The 23,258-nt window shown below is 47.1% G+C and overlaps 1 protein-coding gene across 43 annotated transcripts in view; it reads right to left on the minus strand.

Moving 5' to 3' along the window:
* ARVCF (ARVCF delta catenin family member) overlaps nt 1-23,258 on the minus strand; it is a 594,486-nt gene that overhangs the window by 133,140 nt on the left and 438,088 nt on the right. For 22 of the 43 annotated variants that reach the window (XM_083589903.1, XM_083589899.1, XM_083589891.1 and 19 more), the window contains 2 exons: nt 15,536-16,140; nt 90-589 (listed from right to left, as the gene is read on the minus strand). In XM_083589903.1, the coding sequence (XP_083446029.1) occupies nt 90-589; nt 15,536-16,140 (1,105 nt within the window). Of the gene's footprint in view, nt 1-89; nt 593-15,535; nt 16,141-23,258 lie in introns of all 43 variants that reach the window. The other 21 variants (XM_083589871.1, XM_083589890.1, XM_083589879.1 and 18 more) reach the window with 1 other exon arrangement.

Raw genomic sequence — 23,258 nt, forward strand, 5'->3', positions numbered from 1 at the left:
GCGGCAAACTCTGCAGACTGGTGCTGAAGCAAGCAAAAGCTTTCCATAAAAATAAACATATCCCCATAGGTACAAACAGAGGTGCTGACCTGTAATGAGCTCCCGAACTTCCATGTCATTCGTCTTCCGCAGCAACCGGATCAAAGCCGGGATCCCATCGCAGTTCTTTATTGCCACCTTGTTCTCATTATCCTTCCCATAGGATATGTTTCTGAGCGCCCCGCAAGCCTTGCGGTGCACCTCGGGCTTGGGGTGGTCCAAGAGGCCCACCAAAATGGGAATGCCTTTGAGGTGCCTCACGTCCTTCTTGATTTTGTCGTTCTCGTAGCACAAGTGCTGCAGATACGCTGCCGCGTTGGACTTGACCGGATCGATGGGGTGGCTGAGCATGGCAATGACTTCTGGGAGGTCGGGGTCCCGCCAGCGGGGGTCTTTGCGGATGCTGTCAATGGAAGGCGAGCGCTTGCCCAGGCGGTCAATGCTGGCCATGCTCCCCCGTTCGGGCTGCGCCAAGGGCGCCGCATAGCTGCCATGCAGATAGGGGATCCTCTCGTCGACAATCTCGGTCTCAATCGGGTCATCGTAACCCCTGCTAAGAGAAAGAGGGGAAGATATTAGAAGGTGTTCTGATATTAAAACAAGAATCGTGCCTTGCGTCATCCAGGAATGCTAAGCCAGACCCCACCCCATCCATATATTAAAGCAGCCTCTCTCAACCTGTGGGTCCCCAGATGTTGTTGAACTACAACTCCCATCATCCCTAGCTAGCAAGGCCAGAGCTCAGGGATGATGGGAGTTGTAGTCCAACAACATCTGGGGACCCACAGGTTGAGAACCGCTGTATTAGAGAGACCCTACCTAACCGCAAACTGTCTCACTAGAGTGGTCCATGCTCTAGTTATCTCCCGCATGGACTACTGCAATGCGCTCTACGTGGGGCTACCTTTGAAGGTGACCCAGAAACTACAATTAATCCAGAATGTGGCAGCTAGACTGGTGACTGGGAGTGGCTGCCGAGACCACATAACACCGGTCTTGAAATACCTACACTGGCTGCCAGTACGTTTCCGAGCACAATTCAAAGTGTTGGTGCTGACCTTTAAAGCCCTAATCGGCCTCGGCCCAGTATCCCTGAAGGAGCGTCTCCACTCCCATCGTTCAGCCCGGACACTGAGGTCCAGCTCCGAGGGCCTTCTGGCGGTTCCCTCCCTGTGAGAAGTGAGGTTACAGGGAACCAGGCAGAGGGACTTCTCAGTGGTGGCACCCTCCCATCAGATGTCAAACAGATAGACATCTGAAGGCAGGCCTATTTAGGGAAGTTTTTAATGTTTGATGTTTTATAGTGTTTTTAATATTCTGTTGGAAGCCGCCCAGAGTGACTGGAGAAACCCAGCCAGATGAGCGGGGTATAAATAATAAATTGTTGTTGTTGTTGTTACATCTGAGTTACTACAGATCAGAGATTTAAGCACAACATTCTAAAACTGGCCAGCAGAGTTACACAAAGACTTGTTTAAAGATGACCCATCATATTTTACAGGACAGGAAGGCCGAAGCCTGTGAGCAATGAGAAGCAAGGCCAGCCATGGAAGTGTTAGTTGTTTATGTTTAATTTCTCTTGTTATTTTTACCGTATTTTTCGCTCTAGAGGACACACTTTTTCCCCTCCAAAAATTAAGGGGAAATGTGTGTGCGTCCTATGGAGCGAATGCAGGCTCCTTGGCTTCAGCGATAGCAACGTGAAGCCTCCAAAGCACAGAGGGAGCGCTCCCTCCACGCTCCGGAGGCTACGCTTTGCTTTTGCTGAAGCCTGGTGCGCACCAACCCCTCTCGCTCTCCAGGCTTCAGGGATAGCCGCACGCAGCCCCTCCGGCAGGGAGAGGTTGTGCGCAGCCTGTACGTTGCTCTTCGGGGCTGGGGGGGGGGGGGGAACTAAGATTTTTTTTCTTGATTTCCCCCTCTAAAAACTAGGTGCGCCCTATGGTCCGGTGCGCCTTATGGAGCGAAAAATACGGTAAATTATTGACAGTGGAGATTGGTGGAATTGGTGGAAACCACCACAGGAGGGAAGAGGGCTCTTGTGTTTGTTTCCTGCTTACATGCTTCCCATTGGGGCATCTGGTTGGGGCACTGTGAGAACAGGGTGCTGGACTAGATGGGCCGTTGGCCTGATCCAGCGGGACTTCTGGGTGTTGTTGAACTACAAGTCCCATCAGCCCCACCAAGCATGATGAATGGTGAGGAATGATGGGACTTGTAGTTCAAGAACGCCTGGAGGGCCTAACCCCCTAATTAACCCCTGGGTCATATATTCCAATCAGGGACTGAACCAAATTAAGAGGTTAGACTCTCAGGGTGACTAATCCTCCAAATTAGCCTTTCTTGATGCCACAATTAATGCTTGTGTTATCAAAGACTTCCACCGTACGATTATATTCAGCTGCTGGAGAAATCAATAAACAGAAATAGCCTGAAGAATTTGGGTAAGCATGGGAAAGCAAAAAAAGAAAAGGGGGGGGGGAGGAAAAAAACCAAGAGGCCCTTTTATTGACGCACTTATTGGAATATGTATAATTCATTAGTTTTTAGGGCTGCAATTTACACTGTCTCAACAGCCATTATGTCTGCTTTTATGCAGGAGAGCTGTTTCCATTCTGCAGCATAAAGGAAGATAATAATGTTACATTCACATCAATATTTTTCCTTGTAAGAAGCAGGGATAATGAGCGCCTAAACGCCACTCACAGGTGCGGGGGTTTCCCTTCACCCTCTTTGTGCATGGTGCGAACAGGTGTTTCGCACTCGCTCCCAATGCTGTTGCTCTCGGCCCCAGGCAGAAGGAACCAGCACAGCCAGAGCTTCTGCCCTGATGACCCCCAAACTGGGATGGAGACCTTTAGGCCCCCCAGTTTTCTTTTTCAAAGGTGGCTCTCCAGGACACCCTATCTGAGGCCTCGGCCTTGCCCGCACTCCAGCAGCTGCTACAAGCCACCCAAGGGAGGAGGCCGGCAGCGGTGTCCACGGAGAGGCCATGGGGAGGCAACCGGATGCTCCTTCGCAGCTGCCCCTCTCGCTTGGGAGAAGCACCGGCTCATTCTCCTCCCCGAGCTCAGCAGCGGCGGCACTGGTAGGGGAAATAGGGACATTCCAGGATCAGTTCAGATGCCAGGATGGCTTTTGTAATTCCAGGACTGTCCCCGGAAAATCAGGACACTTGCAGGGTATGCCACTGGTTTGAGCCCCTTAGAGAATCAACCAGCAGGCGGGTCAGTTGATGCAGGCTATAAGGTAGAAAGGTAAAGGACCCCTGGACGGTTAAGTCCAGTCAAAGGCGACTATGGGGTTCCTGCGCTCAGCTCGCTTTCAGGCCGAGGGAGCCAGTGTTTGTCCGCAGACAGCTTTCCAGGTCATGTGGCCAGCAGGACTAAACCGCTTCTGGCGCAATGGGACACTGTGACGGAAGCCAGAGCGCATGAAAACGCCGTTTACCTTCCCGTCACATCTACTTATACTGGTGTGGTTTTGAAGTGCTAGGTTGGCAGGAGCTGGGACTGAGCAACAGGAGCTCACTCCGTTGCAGGGATTTGAACCGCCGACCTTCTGATCGGCAAGCCCAAGAGGCTCAGTGGTTTAGACCGCAGCGCCACCCACATCCCTCCAATGCAGGCTATACCCAAGACCTAAGCCCAAACCCCTTACGGTTGTAATCAATAAAGTTGTGGCTTAATTTGAACCAAAAGAATGCCATCACAAGTGGTTCCTGGATCTCGTATACTGTGTGGGGTGGTGGGCTCTATGGTTCCTTACTTGGAAAATAAATACAACCCAGTTGGTTAAGAAAGCCCAACAGAGACTCCATCTCCTCACAGTATTGCAGAAGAACAATGTCAATCAACATCTGATGATCTCCTTCTACCAGTCAATAATAGAAAGTGTCCTTTCATACTGCATCACGGTGTGCTACACTGGTTTGACATCAACTGATAGGAAGTGCCTACAGAGGGTGGTGAATACAGCACAAGATATTATGGGCTGTCCTGTGAATCCGCTGGATGAAATAGCGGAAGAACGTTGCCTCAGGAGAGTGAGGAAAATTCTCAGGGATGATTCACACCCTGGCCGGCACTTTCTTGATCTCCTGCCCTCAGGCAGAAGATACAGAAGCATGATTAGTCGCACCAACAGGGTAAAGAACAGCTTCTATCCGTGGGCTGTTAGGCTGCTGAATGAAAAGATAACAGCAGGGCAACTGACTTTCAGGTTTGGTGGTTGAGTGTCAGTAAACGAGGGGAATTAAGACTAAGAGAGCTGAGTGGGGGGTGCTCGTGTAATCTCACTGTATACAAGTTGTACAAGTGACAATAAAGTATTTCAATTTCAATTCCTGTGCACCCAAATAGCTCTCCGGGGTTTCAGGCATTGAGCATCCGCAGGGCAGCCCTAAATAGAGATCTCAGGGAATGAGCATGGAGACTTCCCCATGCAAGACAGCTGCTCTGGCTGTGACATTCCAGGCAGGGAACATCTGCACACTTCCCCCTAATGTATGCCTTTCAGTCCACATTAAATGGCTGGAGAACGGGCTTGCAAAATTTGGAGAAATGTGAATTTCGAAGGATGGCTGTGCGTATTGTTTCAAGGAACTGGGTAAGAGTCGCCTTTCAGTGCAAACCAAATCAAATTTCTCCGACTTCCCTACATGCAAACTATGAGCTACGATGCTTTCCCACCCTCTGGTTAACTTCTGAACCTGGGAGGCACCAAAACTAAAGTCTGATGAGAAGTCACATTCAAGGTTCAGCACATTACGCAATGCTGAGGTTAAGGCACTCTTCACATGCTCAGAGGCACTGCCTATTTGTTCACAGCTTTCAGAATCCTTGGTGTTAAGAGAATGATTCTGGGGCTCTGTGGGTGCTCCCATTCCACTTCATTTCTTCTACAAAATGAATATGCTGCTCTCTAGAACAAAAGACCTCTAAGCAGTTTGCAATAGCCAGTCCAAAAGATTAATCAAAGCTGCAAATAAAAAACCCAAAACGCTAAAAACAAGTGACATAAAAATAAGTTAAAATACAATCAGTAATTTGAAGACAGATGTCAAAAAAACCAACAACCCTACAAGCTAAAATGACATGCCTAGGTAGGGTTGCCAGAACAAAAAAAAACCATATTTTTTTTAAAGCAGGATGCTAATATCAATGGGCAGAGATTTCCAAAATATAGGTGCTGTTATACTAAAGGATCGCTTTCTTGCAAATGCAGAAGGAACATTATGTGGCACTTGTAGAAGTGCCTTTTCTACAGTTCTATGAAAAACAAACAAACAAACAAACAAACAACATACACACATTCTCTCTAACCCCTGTTTTTATACCTACCGATATCTTCTTTTGCCTATCCAGACACAGCCTGGAGGAATCCGATAAGCTCGCAGGTTGGTTGTCATTGTCAGAAGAGCAGCAGCATATTGATAAGAGAAACCATAGTCATTGGAGTCAGAGGGACACTGGCTTGGAGTTCCTATAACTCACTCCACCACTATTAAACTGTGTCTAAGGCCTTCTTTGTTCGGACTTTGTCCCTTTCCAACCAAAGCCTCCGTCAATGAGCCCATTATTGCAAAACAAACAGGATTACAGACCCTGCCGCCATCCCATTAGCTCTTACAGCCGCTAGCCTTCACAACGAGATTAACACTTTGGAAGCCTTTCCCAGAAAACTACAGCACACAAGGAGCAACCCGTAAGGATGCTCTCTGCTTCGAACAGCTTCCCCTTTCCAGATGCACAAATAGAATGAGAGAGGTCCACATGGAAAGGGGCCAGATGCTTTTAATGTGCATTTATGCGGGGTAACAGATGGATGGGTTGTAAGCAGGCAACAACCCTCACCCGCAGCTTCCTGTGGTAGCGCTTTCTTGCATTTCTTTTGGATTGATCTAAGTAGCGATGATGCTGGTTCGGTATGCAAACTTCCCTCCCACTTGCATAATGCTTGCTTGCTTTACAAAGTGTGCATCTTTTCCACCTGAAAGCCCCTTTCTAGCTTGGTGCCTCACGGAGGCCACAACAGCAGAATCCTAGGCTGCAGGGACACAAGGAAATGCATTTTCCCAATGCACCTGTTGTAAACAAAAATCTGCCCTTTTCCCTTATGGGGTATCCAAGAGCCCATATAGAGTCCTTACATAGGTTCCCTATTGGTAGGAGAAAATAACAGAGGCCAACCAGAGAATATTGAGAAGCAAAGCGGCTAGTAAGCTTGATCTTTATTGATCTGTTGCAACAGGGGGCTCCCCTCACACGCAGGAAAGGAGGAGGAACCCAGAACAATGGTGCGCAAGGCCTTATAAAGACTTTTGAAATTGCCATGCTGTAGATCAAGACCACCCCCAGAAACATCATACATACATCACAGAAGGGGTGTAACCTAAGACCACCCCTCAGATACATCATACCTACATCACAGTAAAGGCGGTCTAAAACAGAAATTTGAATGTTGTTTTTCTCCTGTTGTTGTTTATCTGTTGTTTATATAAGAAGGTAGGTTTATGCTATAAAGGAGGCCTAATGTTATGGCTCTTGGAGCTCCAAATCGAATACAGTTTAATGTGTCTCTGGAGCATCCTGAAGAATTGCTGTGATTGGTGGCCTTCAGGATTCCTGATGAAAATGCAGATTGAGAAAGCTCACGCGATCAAAGTTACGAAGGGGGCACAGAACAAATATCTTGAATTTGTTGGCTCAGCTGGGTAATTCCAGAATTAAACAAATGAAGATGATTCAGTGCCTTTGCTGTTGTTAGAAGGAAAGGTAGATTAATGATGGAGATGGAGGGTGGGAGGAGAGAGAGAGAATGGGAATCGGAAAAAGAAACAAATGAAAATATCACCACGGGAGGAGGGCAGGGTGGGGAGAAGCCCAAACAGCAGCTATTCACTCAAGACAAACGAAAAGAGGGATGGCTTGTTTATTTTTAGCTCTGTGGGTGGAAGATGAGGAATATTCAGAGCAAGATGGATGGGCCACAAGGCTGAACAAATGGGCATTCTTGGGAAGGTAGGAGTGAGGGAGAGGATGAAGGATTCCTGGCAAAGCTAGCAGAAAGATCTAAGAAATATGACCACAGGAAAGACATCCCTATAAAAGCACAGAGTGAGTTTGACAGAAGGCAGGAGGGAGGGAAAGGCGCCGCTGACTGATGGAGAAGGAAACAGGAGAAAACATGGAGAAGGAAGTGCAAAGACAGTCTAGGGGGAAAGGTGATGGCATCCTCCCTGGTCCAGGAATGGGGGGCCACATGAGTCCAGGGCCACATTCTCTTCTGCACAACCTTCTAGGGGCCGCATGGCAGTCATGGGTGGCGCCACAGGCCAGAGTGGGTAGACCAACATAGCAAACCCTCCAACATTTCTCGGATGAAAATAGGGATGTTCTAGTCCATAATTGAAGGGACGCGGGTGGCACTGTGGTCTAAACCACAGAGCCTAGGGCTTGCCGATCAGAAGGTCGGTGGTTTGAATCCCCGTGACGAGGTGGCTTATGAGTTCTTTGTAAGATTAAAACACAGAAAGAAAGAAAGAAAGAAAGAAAGAAAGAAAGAAAGAAAGAAAGAAAGAAGGAAAAGAACTCACAAGATGAGAACTGTCACGGGACAGAATGATTTTATTTATTTTTGCTATTTTTCTAAATTACAATTCTTAGAGACCCCAAAAATGGTTAACAATATAAATGACCTCCGATTATTTTTCATTCCTTTTCTTAAAAAAGAAGTTCATTCTTGCTCGAAACCTTTACAACTTTTTTCTTCTTGCTTTACCCATAAAATCAAATATATCTTGTTCAGTGTTGCAAAATCCTCCATTTTGACTTGCCATATTTAATATTCTATATTATTTTAATGAATGTTGACTGTTATTTTATTTGCATATTGTATTATGCATATTGTCTGATTTACATGATGTTAGCTGCTCTGAGCCCAGCTTTGGCTGGGGAGGGCGGGATACAAATTATTATTATTATTATTATTATTATTATTATTATTATTATTATTATTAATTTGAGTGTGTGTCGTTGTCTTGGAAGATGTTCAATAGCCTTATCCCCCTCAAATTTGCCCAGTCCTCTTTGACGCCACCCCAGTAGATGGCCATCCCTGCCAGGATCCTGTGGCAGTGAGTTCCATAGTTTAACAATACTCTGCTGGAAGAAGTGCTTCCTTTTGCCTGCATTGCATCTTCCAACATTCGGCGCCATTGGATTTCCACAAGTTCTAGTGCTATAAGAGAGGGAGAAAGACTTTCCCCTATTCACTTTCTCCATGCCGTGGCCCGGAGAAACAGGATACCGGACTCGGCAGCCCTTTCGTCTGGCTGAGCAGGGCTCTTATCATCATCTGCTGTTACGGCTTGACAAAAATTAGCACAAGACGTATGGACGCACATTGGTGTGCAGACAGACCGAAAATCTGCTTCTTGTGCATTTGAAGGCGCTCTCGGAAGAAGCCGTTCCGTTTCGCCGCCACCCCGCTTTCCAATCTATATTCAAATGCGAGTGTTCTGAAATTGGGTCAGCAGTGAGAGGAGAGAGGGAGAGAGAGAGGAGCAAATAGCCAGCTACCTGTCCAATCAGATATGCAAGGAACCAGGCAACTGACAATTAGCAAAAGGATTACAGGTTTAACCCATCTGCTGGAATCGCCGGCAGGTACGCGGAGAACACTGTAGCGCCGGTCCAGGAAGAAAAAGGCCGACTGCTACAAGGAGCCATCAGGAAATCAACCTCCCTCCCTCTCTCCTTTTTGAGCTCTGGTTTCTACGCTTGTTGCTGCAGCTCTTATAAGTCAACATGAACATGCCACAGACCCCCCCAAGTGCCCCTATTTTCCAGGGACAGTCCTGAATTTACAGAAGCCGTTCAGTTTCTGATTTGATCCCAGAGTGTCCACTTTTCCTTTGTTGTTTAGTCGTCTTAGTCGTGTTTGACTTTCCGTGATCCCATGAATCAGAGCATGCCTTGGAAACTCTCACTTTCTTCTCAAAGCTTCTCCTTTTTTATGTCCATGGAGTTTTCTTGGCAAAATACTGGAGTGGTTTGCCAGTTCCTTCTCTAGGTGGATCACATTTAGTCTAAACTCTCAGCTATGACCTGTCTGTCTTGGGTGGCCCTGCACGGCATAGCTAATAGCTTCTCTGAGTTATTCAAGCCCCTTTGCCATGGCAAGGCAGTGATCCACGAAGAAGCCAGCTTTTCCTTAAAGGTAAAGGTAAAGGGACCCCTGACCATTAGGTCCAGTCGCGACCGACTCTGGGGTTGCGGCGCTCATCTCGCTTTATTGGCCGAGGGAGCTGGCGTACAGCTTCCGGGTCATGTGGCCAGCAGGACTAAGCCGCTTCTGGCGACCCAGAGCAGTGCACGGAAACGCCGTTTACCTTCCCGCCAGAGCAGTACCTATTTATCTACTTGCACTTTGATGTGCTTTCGAACTGCTAGGTTGACAGGAGCAAGGACTGAGCAACGGGAGCTCACCACGTCACGGGGATTCAAACCTCCGACCTTCTGATCAGCAAGTCCTAGGCTCTGTGGTTTAACCCACAGCGCCACCCACGTCCCCCGCCACTTTTCCTTAGGACGTCCTTATTTTCATCAGAGAAATGTTGGAGGGTATGGAGTTATGCAATCCCTGAGCCAAGGAGATAAGTAACTATACAACCCTTAGAAGACATCTGAAGGGAAGCTTTTTAATGCTTAATGTTTATTATGTTTTTATATATTTTGGAAGCCACCCAGAGTGGCTGGGTCAACCCAGTCAGATGGGCAGGGTATACATAAAAATGAATGAATGGATATAATAATACAGACGTACCTCAGAAATCAAAAGGAATCTGTTTTGGAAGTCCGTTCGACTTCCAAAAAGTTCGGAAACCAAGGCGTGGCTTCTGTTTGGATCCCGATTGTGCAGGCGCGCCGGAAACAATAGTGGAAGCCACATTGGATGTTCAACTTCCAAAAAAATGTTCGAAAACTGGAACACTCACTTCTGATTTTCAGTTGTTCGGTAGCCGGAACATTTGTCTCCCAAGGCGTTCAGGAGCTGAGGTACAACTGTAATACAGTGGTACCTCGGGTTACAGACGCTTCAGGTTACAGACTGCGCTAACCCAGAAATAGTACCTCGGGTTAAGAACTTTGCTTCAGGATGAGAACAGACATTGTGCTCCTGCGGCACAGCAGCCGCAGGAGGCCCCATTAGCTAAAGTGGTGCTTCAGGTTAAGAACAGTTTCAGGTTAAGAACGGACCTCCGGAATGAATTAAGTACGTAACCAGAGGTACCACTGTATAGGACATCCCCATTTTCGTTGGAGAAATGTTGGAGGGCATGATGTTAACCAGGGTGTGATATTGGCTAGAGTGCTGAACTAGAATTTGGGAGATTGAGGACCCTAGTGGAAGATGGGAAACATTGGATACAGCCCATTATATCTGTTCTGTATGACAATACTTGAATTCAGAACTTTATATAGAAGTTGGCATGGCAGCCGCACAGAGGCAGAGGCTGCCCAGGCAACTATGGTTATCAAGGCAGGAAATAACCGTGTCATGCAAGTGTGGCTAAAAGTCCAGTTCCTGCAGAGGAACACTCAGCAGCTTGGTTGGTTTCTGAATGCGGCAATAATATCTGCTTTAGCCGCCTGTTGCCAGCTGCATTGTTTGTCCATTGGCCGAGTTTCATTTATCGCCAGAATTATTAACCTTTCAAGACTTATTGAAAATCGATTCCTGCACTCATTTCTAAGTGGGAAGGAAGCCGCCAGGCTCTCTTTTCATGTCCGATCTCTGAGGGATAGTTGTTTACACCAGGATGGGAGAGTGGGGGGGTTAGTGGGAAGCAACAATAAATCAGCACAACATGTCACTAAGTGGAGAAATAGTTGGTGGAGGGGAGGCAGCTGAGCTGCAGAAATGTGGCCAAGCAAGTGGTGTCTTAAGACCTAAAGCCTTTCTAAAGGGTACTTTCAAAAGTCAATGGAAAAGTAATAATCATCATTCCAGTTGGGTCCCAAGTTGCAGGTTGAGTTGAAAGATGAGTCTCAAGTTTGGTATAAGAGGTAAAGGGACCCCTGACGATTAGGTCCAGTCGTGGCCGACTCTGGGGTTGCGGCGCTCATCTCGCTTTATTGGCCGAGGGAGCCAGTGTACAGCTTCCGGGTCATGTGGCCAGCATGACTAAGCCACTTCTGGCGAACCAGAGCAGCGCAGGGAAACACTGTTTACCTTCCCGCCAGAGCGGTACCTATTTATCTACTTGCACTTTGACGTGCTTTCGAACTGCTAGGTTGGCAGGAGCAGGAACCGAACAACAGGAGCTCACCCCGTCGCGGGGATTTGAACCGCCGACCTTCTGATCACCAAGTCCTAGGCTCTGTGGTTTAACCCACAGCGCCACCCGTGTCCCTTAGAAGTTTGGTATACTCATCCCCTACATTTCCAGTGTTTGGATGTCGGTGCCATTAGTTTTGTAGTCAGAACAGAATTGTTCATGCACAAGGTGGAGGCACTGAGAGGGGCGGATTTAGGGAAAGTGACCGGTTCCCCTGTACAGTTGTACCTCAGGTTAAGAACTTAATTCATTCCGGAGGTCTGTTCTTAACCTGAAACTGTTCTTAACCTGAAGCACCACTTTAGCTAATGGGGCCTCCTGCTGCCGCCGCGCCGCCACAGCACGATTTCTGTTCTCATCCTGAAGCAAAGTTCTTAACCTGAGGTACTATTTCTGGGTTAGCGGAGTCCGTAACCTGAAGCGTCTGTAACCTGAAGCGTATGTAACCCGAGGTACCACTGTACAGGGTACCAGGCCAAGGGGGTTGCCCCAGCTTTGCCATAGTGCATGCACAGAATAGAAGGTGAGGGGCAGGGGATGCTGAATGTTGGCCTTGCCCAGGGCACTGCCAAAATCTGAAAGACCGAAATCCGTCCCTGCTAAGGAAGGGATGTCCCGAAGCAGCCAACGAGTGGTTACATTATGGCCTGCAAGTGTCCCAGTTGGAGAACAGCCTTTACCGAAGGTGTTTTGGGCTTTGAAGACGCTCAAACTCAGAATGAAAGGGAGAAACGTGCTAAGAGGAAGGCACATTTGGCAAACCCTCACCATGATCAACTCCTGCCCGGAAACCTATGCCCCTACTGTGGAAGGTCGGGTTGATCCAGAATTGGCCTCCCAGACTCACTGTTAAGACCCTGTTCATGGAAGACAATCTTACTTGGCTATGAGTGATCGAAGAAGAAGAAGAAGAAGAAGAAGAAGAAGAAGAAGAAGAAGAAGAAGAAGAAGAAGACATTACAGAATGCCTGTTGGGAAAAGCATCATGGAAAACTGGGAGTGGGAAACACTGAAAGCACTGGGTGCTTCAGTTTCAAGAGAATGGGGTGGAAATTCTATTACATACAATGGTATTTCAAGGAAAGCACTACTTGCCCCTCTGAAAGAAGGAGTGCTCCAGATCATTTGCCCGTGTTAGGTGCACAGAAAACAGCAGATCTCCACTGATTGTTGCAACGTATTCCTAATCATTTTTGTATTTTTGAAAGATTACTGCACAATAATCTTAGGAGGTTTTATCATCTTACAAGGGGCGCGGCTGTAACTATCATAAAGGGACCCTGCCCTGAATTTTTGAATATGCTATCAATGAGAAGTCTCATCGTGATTAGCCGCAAAAGCTGCCGCAGGCTCCCGTTTCTCATTGGGAGCCCTAAGCCATCCATCCCATGTAGGGACAACAAATGAGTCACTTTACTCTGAGAAATTTAGAAGCTGAGAGCAAGTGTGGGCTAGCATTTAGTCAGTAAGACTAAGGGTTCAAGGGTTCACTCAGCCATTAAGCTTGCTCGGTGATTTGGGGGTCAGTTGTGCCTTCTCAGCCTGAACTGTTCCCCTAAGGTTTGGCTGGTCTTTACTAAGGGCTGAGTATTTACTGTGACAGGTCCTGTCCGGTGGAACTCCCTGCCAGCAGAAGTTTGGGAGAAATCCCTGCTTTCTTTTGGCTGTCCCCTAAGAGCTCTGTTACTCAGAAAGGAGTTTGCCATGTGAATTTCTTTATTGATTGATGTTTTTATTTATCTTACTGCGATTTTGCACGTTGCCAACTGCCTTGCTGTGTTACTATGAAATTGCAGTCTACAAATATTTCAATAAATGCATAAATGAATAACCTTTCCCAAAGGCTGTTGTATTTCCCATCTTCTTCTCTTTCCATGTCGCCCCCCCTCCCTGCAAGGAGCTAAGCCGAGGGCAGGTAGCTCTAACTACTGGATCACACCAATTCAAAAGCTCAGAGAAGCATTCTGAACCGGAGTTTAGTGGTGAATGGCATATCCTGAAAAGGAGCAAAGCTGCCACTGGCAGAAGAGGAAGGGGAGGCTGCAATGGAGTACGACACCTGAAGTGTATTGACAGTCATATTTCTTCCACTGGTTTCAAGCGTCATCAAACCTACTGCCTTTAACTGAATGCCAAATCTGTTTTTAAGGAAGAAAAGCTCAGGAGCGAAACAGAAACAAAACAAAGGCCAGCCCACAATCAAAGGCTAATTACCGTGGGGTTTCATCATTAAACAGAAGGCATTATTTATTGTCAAAGGTTCCTGGGAAATGAAAGGCGAAGGCTAATTTATTTGTGCAAAAATGGCTTTGAATATTTTTCCTTTTTTTAAGCCAACAAGAAACGCTGCCTTATAGAGGAGGCCTGGCACGTGCCTCTTTATGCTTCTACAAGCTGCAGTCAAATTAAATTGCTTGTCAATAGTTCCTCGGTTGTATTTAAATATGGGGAAAAAACACACCAGAAGAAATGCAAAGTGGGTAGGGGGGGAGGGGAACCCTCGTGAGCAAGTTGCCAAAGAATAATGGGCCAGAAAGAGATGCCTACGATTCTTAAAAGATGCAATTGCATAGGTACTAGGAGACTCGAGTTGTTTAATTGTCACATCATTCTGAAAAGTTGTCATCCATTTCTTATAGGGATGCAGTATCAGCCGGGGACCTGAGGGGAGCCTCACTTGACTAGACCAAATGCCCATCTAATCCAACAACCTGTTCTCAGAGAGGCCAACAAGATGCCTCCGGCAAACCCACAAACAGGGCCTTTGCTGCAGTGGCTCCCCATCATCTGCTGCCCAGAAGCACAGTGCCTCTGATGCTGGCAGCTGTACAGTGTACTGGGAGCCCCGTATATATATACTATTCCTCCAGGATAGCCAGCCATTCAGCAGATGCCAGCAAGCCAGAACTGCTCTCCTGCTCTGGGTTCAGCTCCGGATTTAGGACAGTGTGGGCAGTTCCCCTGCACAGGGAAATGAGTCAGAGGGTGAAAAATAATAATGATAAAAGCTATATTTATATGGCTACCTCCTGAGAGGATCCATAAAAGGGCGACTGTACCAAAAGGCAATCTTGTGAAAATCATTTGCCCTTAAATCTGCAGGAAGATTGATACTGATACATTGGAAGGACAAAAACATGGCCCCCCTTGATAGATGAATGGACGACGTGACAACTCTTGCAACCCGTGAACGGACTGTTTACAGGTGAAGATTATGGATGGACGAATTTAATTATATTTGGGACATATTTATCAAAACCATAGTGACCCACAAACCAATATATACTCGAGGGTAACCGTAAGTTTATCTACTTGCATATATACTACAGTCATACCTCATGTTACGTTTGCTTCATGATACAGTCATACCTCGGGTTGAATGTGCTTCGGGATGAGGGCATTCGAGTTGCTCTCCGCAGCAACCCGGAAGTAATGGAGCGCGTTACTTCCGGGTTTTGCAGCTTGCGCATGCACAGATGCTCAAAATGATGTCACGCGCATGCACAGAAGCGCCGAAACATGACCCGCGGACACAGGTTACGTTTGCTTATAGATGCGAATGGGGCCCTGGAACGGACCCAGTTCGCATCTAGAAGTACCACTGTACGTTTTTTCAGATTGCGTCCCATGGCAATCCGGAAGTACCAGAAAGGGTTGCTTCTGGGTTTCACCGCTTGCGCATGTGCAGACCCGCAAAATGATGTCATGCGCAGAAGCGGCGAATCGCGACCTGCGCGTGCACAGACGCGCCACTGCAGGTTGCATTCTATTCATGTTGCGAACGGGCCTCCGGAACGGATCCCGTTCGCAACCAGAGGTACCACTGTACATAGTTTTGCAATCTTAATAATATTTTAGGGTTGTTCTGTTTTCCTCTGCTTTTTAAAATGTTTTATATTTCCCCCCTTTTTCTTTTTCTTCTTTCCTTTAATTCACTGTAATACACACACATACAAATACATATGTAACAGTGAATTAAAGTAAATAAGAATAAATAGTAAATATATGAGAAATATTTTGGGAGGGGAGTGCAAAAGTTTACCCTTGCTCAGGGCTCTGTATTACTAATGTCTGCCCCGGTAGGTACCTGTTTTCACAACCTGTAAGAGCAGATAGGTAGGGAAAAGAAAATATACAACCCAATCCCTTTACCTCGTCTTGTGAGGTCTTCCTCTCTCAGGCATCCCAGCTGATGTCCGACGGTTCACGGTCGAATACTCCGGATCCAATTCGTACCCCTCGTCGTCAACCCCGAGGCTGCGGTTATCATCCTCGAGCCCGTATGGCTCCGGCTGGAATCGTTCTGGCTGGGAGCGGTTCAGGTCTGCGTTGCTCCCCGTCGGGACCTGGGGCTGGGGTAGTGGACCATAGTTATCCCTTCTGCTTGGCAACGTGAAGCTGCCGTCCTCCGGCCGGTAACTGTTCCCAGGGACATAGCCGTAGCGCGGGCGGTAATTGACACCCCGGGACAAGCTACCGTAGTTATCAGGCAGCTCTCCGTAACCGTCGTGGCCCATGAACGGGCGGTACTGGCTGTCGTGACCATCGGGATAGGAGTCGTAGCTGTTGTAAGAGCGGGTCAAGGTGGAAGAAGCTTGCGGTGTGATGTACCGCTCCCCGTTCTTCATGTGTCTCCTGTCTATGGAGTCAGTGTAGCTGCCCATGGGAGATGACCCGTCCATCACAGGGAGCCCATCAGGCCCAACGGGGACCTGCCGGACAGTTCTGGTTGTGACCGTTTTGACCATTTTCGTCACCTGAGAAACAGAGAGGAAAGATAGAGCCATGAACGTTTTCCCGAACACCATCAATTGGGCCCACTTTTGAAATCATTTTCACAGTGCGCCAGATGACACAAAGAAGAAGAGTTTGGATTTGATATCCCGCTTTATCACTACCTGAAGGAGTCTCAAAGCGGCTAACATTCTCCTTTCCCTTCCTCCCCCACAACAAGCACTCTGTGAGGTGAGTGGGGCTGAGAGACTTCAGAGAAGTGTGACTAGCCCAAGGTCACCCAGCAGCTGCATGTGGAGGAGCGGAGACGCGAACCTGGTTCCCCAGATTACAAGTCTACCGCACTTAACCACTACGCCACACTGACAAAGCACATCCACCTGGCAGCTGCAGGTAACCTTCCACCTTATTGGAGAGGCCATAGCTCAGAGGAAGATGTAGCTCAGTCGGTAGAGCATGAGGCTGCACCTCTGTCTCAAGGTTGTGGGTTTGAGCCCCACATTGGGGAAAAGATTCCTGCGATGAATGGGGTTAGACTACAGAACCCACATGGTTCCTTCCAACTCTACAGTTTTATGATTCTGTGTAGACGATCCTCAGCTAGATGGTCTGACTCTGTATAAGATAGCTTCCTACATCCCCATCAAAAACCAGTTTGTCCAGTTCACAGTGTGATTTAAATTCATCCAAATGATCTTCAGCAATTCCCTACCCAGCATCTAGAATGTTACAAGCTGCTGTGCCTGTATAAAATATAAGGTAAAGGTAAAGGGACCCCTGACCATTATGTCCAGTTGTGACCGACTCTGGGGTTGCAGCGCTCATCTCGCTTTATTGGCTGAGGGAGCAGCTTCCGGGTCATGTGGCCAGCATGACTAAGCCGCTTCTGGCGAACCAGAGCAGCGCACGGAAACGCCGTTTACCTTCCCGCTGGAGTGGTACCTATTTATCTACTTGCACTTTGATGTTCTTTGGAACTGCTAGGTTGGCAGGAGCAGGGACCGAGCAACAGGAGCTCACCCTGTCGCGGGGATTCGAACCGTTGACCTTCTGATCGGCAAGTCCTAGGCTTTCTGGTTTAACCCACAGCGCCACCCGCGTCCCTGTTTAAAGTATACTTAAGTATAAAAAGTACTTAAGAAGACTAAGAAAACCCCAACACATTGTTACTGGAATGTGAATTCTTTATTTCCCGCAGCAACTATGATTCTTAAGCTTAAACACCCAGAGAGTCTAAATAATAAATGGAAAAAAACCCACCACCTGTAAGGGAATGAACTTGTAGACCAGGCTTCTTCAGACTCGGCCCTCCAGATGTTTTGTGACTACAATTTCCATCATCCCTCACCACTGGTCCTGCTAGCTAGGGATCATGGGAGTTGTAGGCCAAAAACATCTGGAGGGCTGAGGTTAAGGAAACCTGTTGTAGACGAACTCGAAATCATTCAAAGTTCACCCCAAAATGAATTAAATTCATGCAAAATTCACCTGGCTATTATGGGAATTACTTTCAGGGGTAGGTCAAATGGTTTAGAATGAATTCCGTGGTCTTCATTGAACTAGTTCGTTTCAAGTGAATGAAACCCCCTGAGCTTCATCCTTTTGCTCCATTCACAGGCCCTCTAGCTCCTCCCATTTAGAACACTCCCATTCTTTCTTTTCCTCTGGAGTAAGGAGGCAGCTGTATGTCATCTAGACTGGGGACAGCACCCCTAATTTCTGAACTGTACTTAAGCCAGGCTCCTTTGGGTGCACGATGGCCAGAATCCTAACTCTTACTTTGCTTTGTATTCATGTATTTAAACCTAGATTATTGTGGTTTTTGTCTGTAATGTTGAATTTATTCTGCGTTTGTTAATTTGCTGAATTTGCTGACACGCTCTGAAAATTGCTATATTTGTATTCTGATGTTTTGAATGTTTGCTCTAAGCAACATCTAAGTAAACCGTAGCAAAGCCATCAACAAAACTCCCCCCATTTTTTAAGATCACCGGAGCACCTAAAAGCGAAGGCCACCAGGAATCACATAATGTAACATTTTCCTGTGGACATCTATTACTCACCCAATGCCCCCTTAAGGCTCAACCATTTCACGGTGGTGTAATATAGCAGGGCAGGGAGGAATAGACTTTAATATTGGTGCAGATAATTTGCTTCCAGGGCACGCCACGGCCGCCTCCTATTTACTGCCAAAAGCAATTTCTGTAGTCGCCGTGAGTCAAATTTGTTGATTTCATGCACCGGAGTTCAAGACCCATCTCTTTTATTTATTTTTAAACAGGCCTGTTAGCAAATTTATCAAGGATGGCAATAGTGGTTCACAGCAGAATATTCAGTACAGTCCACGCACACCAATGACACGGGCAGTCAACTAATAAAGATGGCAGGCAATCGTTCTGTCTCTGTGTCGGGGTTGGAGACCTTTGCTCAAACAGAGACTAACATGCATGCATAAACAACAGCCAGGTGCAGAGATACATGCAGAGTATCTGCCTTGCATGAACATACCCTCCAACATTTCTCCGATGGAAATGGGGACGTCCCATTCCATAATGATAATTTTACTGTTTATACCCCACACATCTGACTGGGTTGCCCCAGCCACTCTGGGCAGCTTCCAACAGATATAAATAACATAATAAAACATTAAACTTTTTTTAAAAAAACTTCCCTGTATAGGATTGCCTTCAGACGGCTTGGGGGTCAGATAACTCCATACCCTCCAATGTTTCTCCAATGAAAACAGGGAAATCCTAAGGAAAGTGGGGCATTCCAGGATCAGAAACAGAGACAAGAACGTCCCTGGAAAATAGGAACACCTGGAAGGTCTGCATGCAGAAGGTCCTACGTTCAAACACAGGCATCTCCAGGTATAACTGAGAATGTCCCCTTCCAGGAACCCTGGAGAACCTCTGCCAGTCTTTGTAGACCAGGCATAGGCAAACTTGGCCCTCCAGATGTTTTGGGACTAAAATTCCCATCATCTCTGACCACTGGTCCTGTTAGCTAGGGATCATGGGAGTTACAGTCCCAAAACATCTGGAGGGCCGAGTTTGACCATGCCCGTTGTAGGCAATACTGAGCTAGATGTAATGGTCTGACTTGGTAAACAGCAGCTCCCTGCGTCTATAAGAACATACGGGCCTTGCTGCATATGGGCAAAGGTCTATCCAGTTTCTGGTTTTGCACAGTCGCCCACTAGATAGAGGCCACTTGGAAACAAACAGAAAATGAAAGCAGCAGCCTAGCAGGTAAAAAAAGGTAAAGGAAGAAGAAGAGTTTGGATTTGATATCCTGCTTTATCACTACCCAAAGGCGTCTCAAAGCGGCTAACATTCTCCTTTCCCTTCCTCCCCCACAACAAACACTCTGTGAGGTGAGTGGGGCTGAGAGACTTCAGAGAAGTGTGACTGGCCCAAGGTCACCCAGCAGCTGCATGTGGAGGAGCGGGGAATCAAACCCAGTTCACCAGATTACAAGTCCACCACTCTTAAACCACTACACCACACCAAGGAACCTTGGGTGGTTAAGTCCAGTCAAAGGCGACTATGGGGTTGCGGCGCTCATCTTGTTTTCAGGCCAAGGAAGCTGGCGTTTGTCCACAGACAGATTTCCAGATCATGTGGCCAGTGTGACTAAACCACTTCCAGCGCAACAGGACACCGTGACGGAAACCAGAGAGCACAGAAACACCGTTTACCTTCCTGCCACAGCGGTACCTATTTATCTACTTGTGCTGGCATGCTTTCAAACTGCTAGGTTGGCAGGGCTGGGACAGAGCAACAGGAGCTCACTCTGCCACGGGGATTCGAACCGCCAACTTTCTGATTGGCAAGCCCAAGAGGCTTGGCGGTTTAGACCACAGCGCCGCCCACAAACTACCTCTGGAGCTGGAGGCACCATGTAACCATCCGAACAGGTGGCCATTGAGAGAGTTACTCTCCAAAGGATAAACTTAAAGGTGCACGGTAAGCTTTTCTTACTGGAACGAAGAGCAACTGGAGAAGGAGAAAACTGGAGGGAGAAAGATTCTCCCCCACCTAAAGCAACAACAATGTAAGAACACAGCAAATTCAGGCCACTGTTCCACCTACTTCTGCCTTGCTGACACTGACCGCCAGCAGTTATGCAGGTTTTTAGACTGGGTTTTCTCCCAGCCTACCTGGAGATACTGGGAATCAAACCTGGGACTTTTGCATGTGAGGTAGATACTCTACCACTGAGATGCGACACTTTTGTAGGTGCCAGCCATCGGCCCCAAGGCAATGGTTTCTCTCCCTGCCACATTCTCTGGGCTGGTGTTCAAAGCAATGGGAGAGCCATCCCAGATCTCCAGTGCCTTGTCCATATTGGTTATCAGATGGTGGAGAGCAGTGTTACTTCACTTCCTTGCATCACTAATATAATGTGACTTTTGCAAGCAAATTCCTCTAATGTAATGCATGTTATTTTCAGTAATTAAAGGTAATAATGGCACGCATTTCATGCACAATTCACCCTAATATGCTCTTTTCTCGCTGCAAGAAGCCAAGTTACAAGGAACCAGGCAAAGGGCCTTCTCGGTAGTGGCACCTGCCCTGTGGAATGCCCTCCCGCCAGATATCAAAGAGAAAAACAACTACCAGACTTTTAGAACACATCTGAAGGCAGCCCTGTTTAGGGAAGCTTTTAATGTTTAATAGATTATTGTATTTTAATATTCTGTTGGAAGCCGCCCAGAGTGGCTGGGGAAACCCAGCCAGATGGGCGGGGTATAAATAATATTATTATTATTATTATTATTATTATTATTATTATTATTATTATTATTAATTTCTTTCGGCACATGTTACCAGACTTGAGAATCGCATTACAAAATTCAGAGCAGTGCGAATTTCAAAGGATGGCTGCGTCTCTGTTCATGTATTGTTTCGGGAACCCTGCATTGTCAACTGAGCCAACTTTCTCCCCTAGCCCTAGTTATGACTCAATTGAGACTAGAAGTTTGGAGACAAGCAGCAGCAGACATAATTATAAAAGCTGATCTATCCCAAGGGCAATCTTTTGTGTCTCCTGCCTTCATGTCTCCAGTAGAGATTGGCTTAGAACATAAGACAAGCCCTGCTAGATGAGGCCAATGGCCCATCTAGTCTAGCATCCTGATCTTACGATGCCTGGCCAGCCAGCCAGATACCTATGAGAAGCTGCAAGTAGGGTCTAAGAGCAACAGGAATTCTCCCCATTTGGTATCCCTAAGTAAAGGTAAAGGGACCCCTGACCATTAGGTCCAGTCGTGACCGACTCTGGGGTTGCAGCGCTCATCTCGCTTTATTGGCTGAGGGAGCTGGCGTACAGCTTCCGGGTCATGTGGCCAGCATGACTATGCCGCTTCTGGCGAACCAGAGCGGCGCACAGAAACGCCGTTTAACTTCCCGCTGGAGGAAGTTATTTATCTACTTGCACTTGATGTGCTTTCGAACTGCTAGGTTGGCAGGAGCAGGGACCGAGCAACGGGAGCTCACCCCGTCGTGGGGATTTGAACCGCCGACCTTCTGATCAGCAAGTCCTAGGCTCTGTGGTTTAACCCAAAGTGCCACCCGCGTCCCTTTTGGTATCCCTAGAAAGTGGTATCTCCTGCAACAGTGGCCACAGAGCATAACTGTAATGTACTGGGTTGATCCAAAATGCAGCAGTCTGATTGGTCCTACAACAATAGGATTAAGAATGAGGCAGTCTGATTGGCCCTAGAACAATAGGATACAGAATGCAGCAGTCTGATTGGTCCACAGGAGCCACCCAATCCACCTCCAGGTGGAAGTGAATCCGCAACCTGATTGGCCTACAGGAGAATCCCGGAATTAGCCAATCACGTGGGGCCCGTTGTGTAAATAATGTATATAAAGCAGACAGTTCGGGGAAACTTCCATTCCTCACTACTATGAGCTGAATAAAGAGCATGAAATCCACACTCGACTCCGAGTGTATTTCAATAACCATCATGGCTAGTAGCCATGGATGACCTAATCCTTCACAATTTCGTCCAAGTTGGTGGACACCAGTACTTCTCGTGGGAGCAAATTCCATAGTTCAAATATGTGCTGTGTGAAGAAGCAATTTCTCTCGCCTGTCCCGAAGTGTCCAACATTCAGTTTCCTTGGCTTGAGTCTCAAAGTAGCTTTTTTTTTTACTCCTCGACTACAAAACGTTTCATTGTCCCACCCAGGGTGGGAGTAGAAAATTCCACAGGGCTTTACAGTAGCAATAACAAGTACTTTTTATTTTTATTTTTTTACCGCACAATACTTAGCCACTATCCATGCTGGAGGTTTGTCCATAAAAGGAGCAAAACACAGCTATTTTAATTTCTTCTCCATTCGAGAGATTATATTAGCTTCCACGAGCCGAGAAGAAGCCAAGAATCTTGAAAAAGGAGATTAAATGCTCTTTTATGAGCTCCCACCCCCTCCCTTTGACAAACGACAGCTTTACAAATCAACATGCGTTTGAAAACGCAACGAGCGTCGGTCCATCTGCGGTCCGAATCTTAAGATCAGTGCTCAGCTGGTAAATCTGCGCATGGTGTGCTCAGTGGTTTGGAAGTTGAAAGCAAAGGGGAGGGGGGGGAGAGGCATTTGTGACCTAAAGCGACTGATTAAAAAAATATCGATCAGGCAACAGATTAGCCAAGTCGCGGCCGAATGAAAAAAAAAATTAAAAACATGAAATAATTAGAGCGTGCTGTTTTTAGAGCAAGCTACAAAACATATGTCCTCGGCTCCCATATTGTGTTGACAGAGGAACAAGCCGAGCATCTTTTTCCCCAAGACATGTGCAAGCAAATGATACTCTTGCCTAATGAGGTCCCGCAAAGTCCATAAAAAGCTGCAAGTCAAGATCCCCCGCCGGAGGAATAATTAAGCCACTCCGTGAGCCAAGCTCTCGTTGCACCAGCACCAACAGTGTCTCCACTACCCTAAGATCTACAAAGGACTCACTGTGCCCCAAGGGGGTTTCGTCAGCAATTATGCTTTCCTCGGCAGCGCCAGTCTGCCTTTTCTTTTAACTGTTTCAGGATGAATTATACCGAGGAGCGAGAGCCACACCTAGGACAGCCGTGGCAGATTCACGGGTCTGGAATGTTGGTCACATTTCAAACGTAGCA

Source organism: Podarcis filfolensis (assembly GCF_964270895.1).
Source record: "Podarcis filfolensis genome assembly, chromosome: 16".
Classification (NCBI taxonomy): Eukaryota; Metazoa; Chordata; class Lepidosauria; order Squamata; family Lacertidae; genus Podarcis; species Podarcis filfolensis.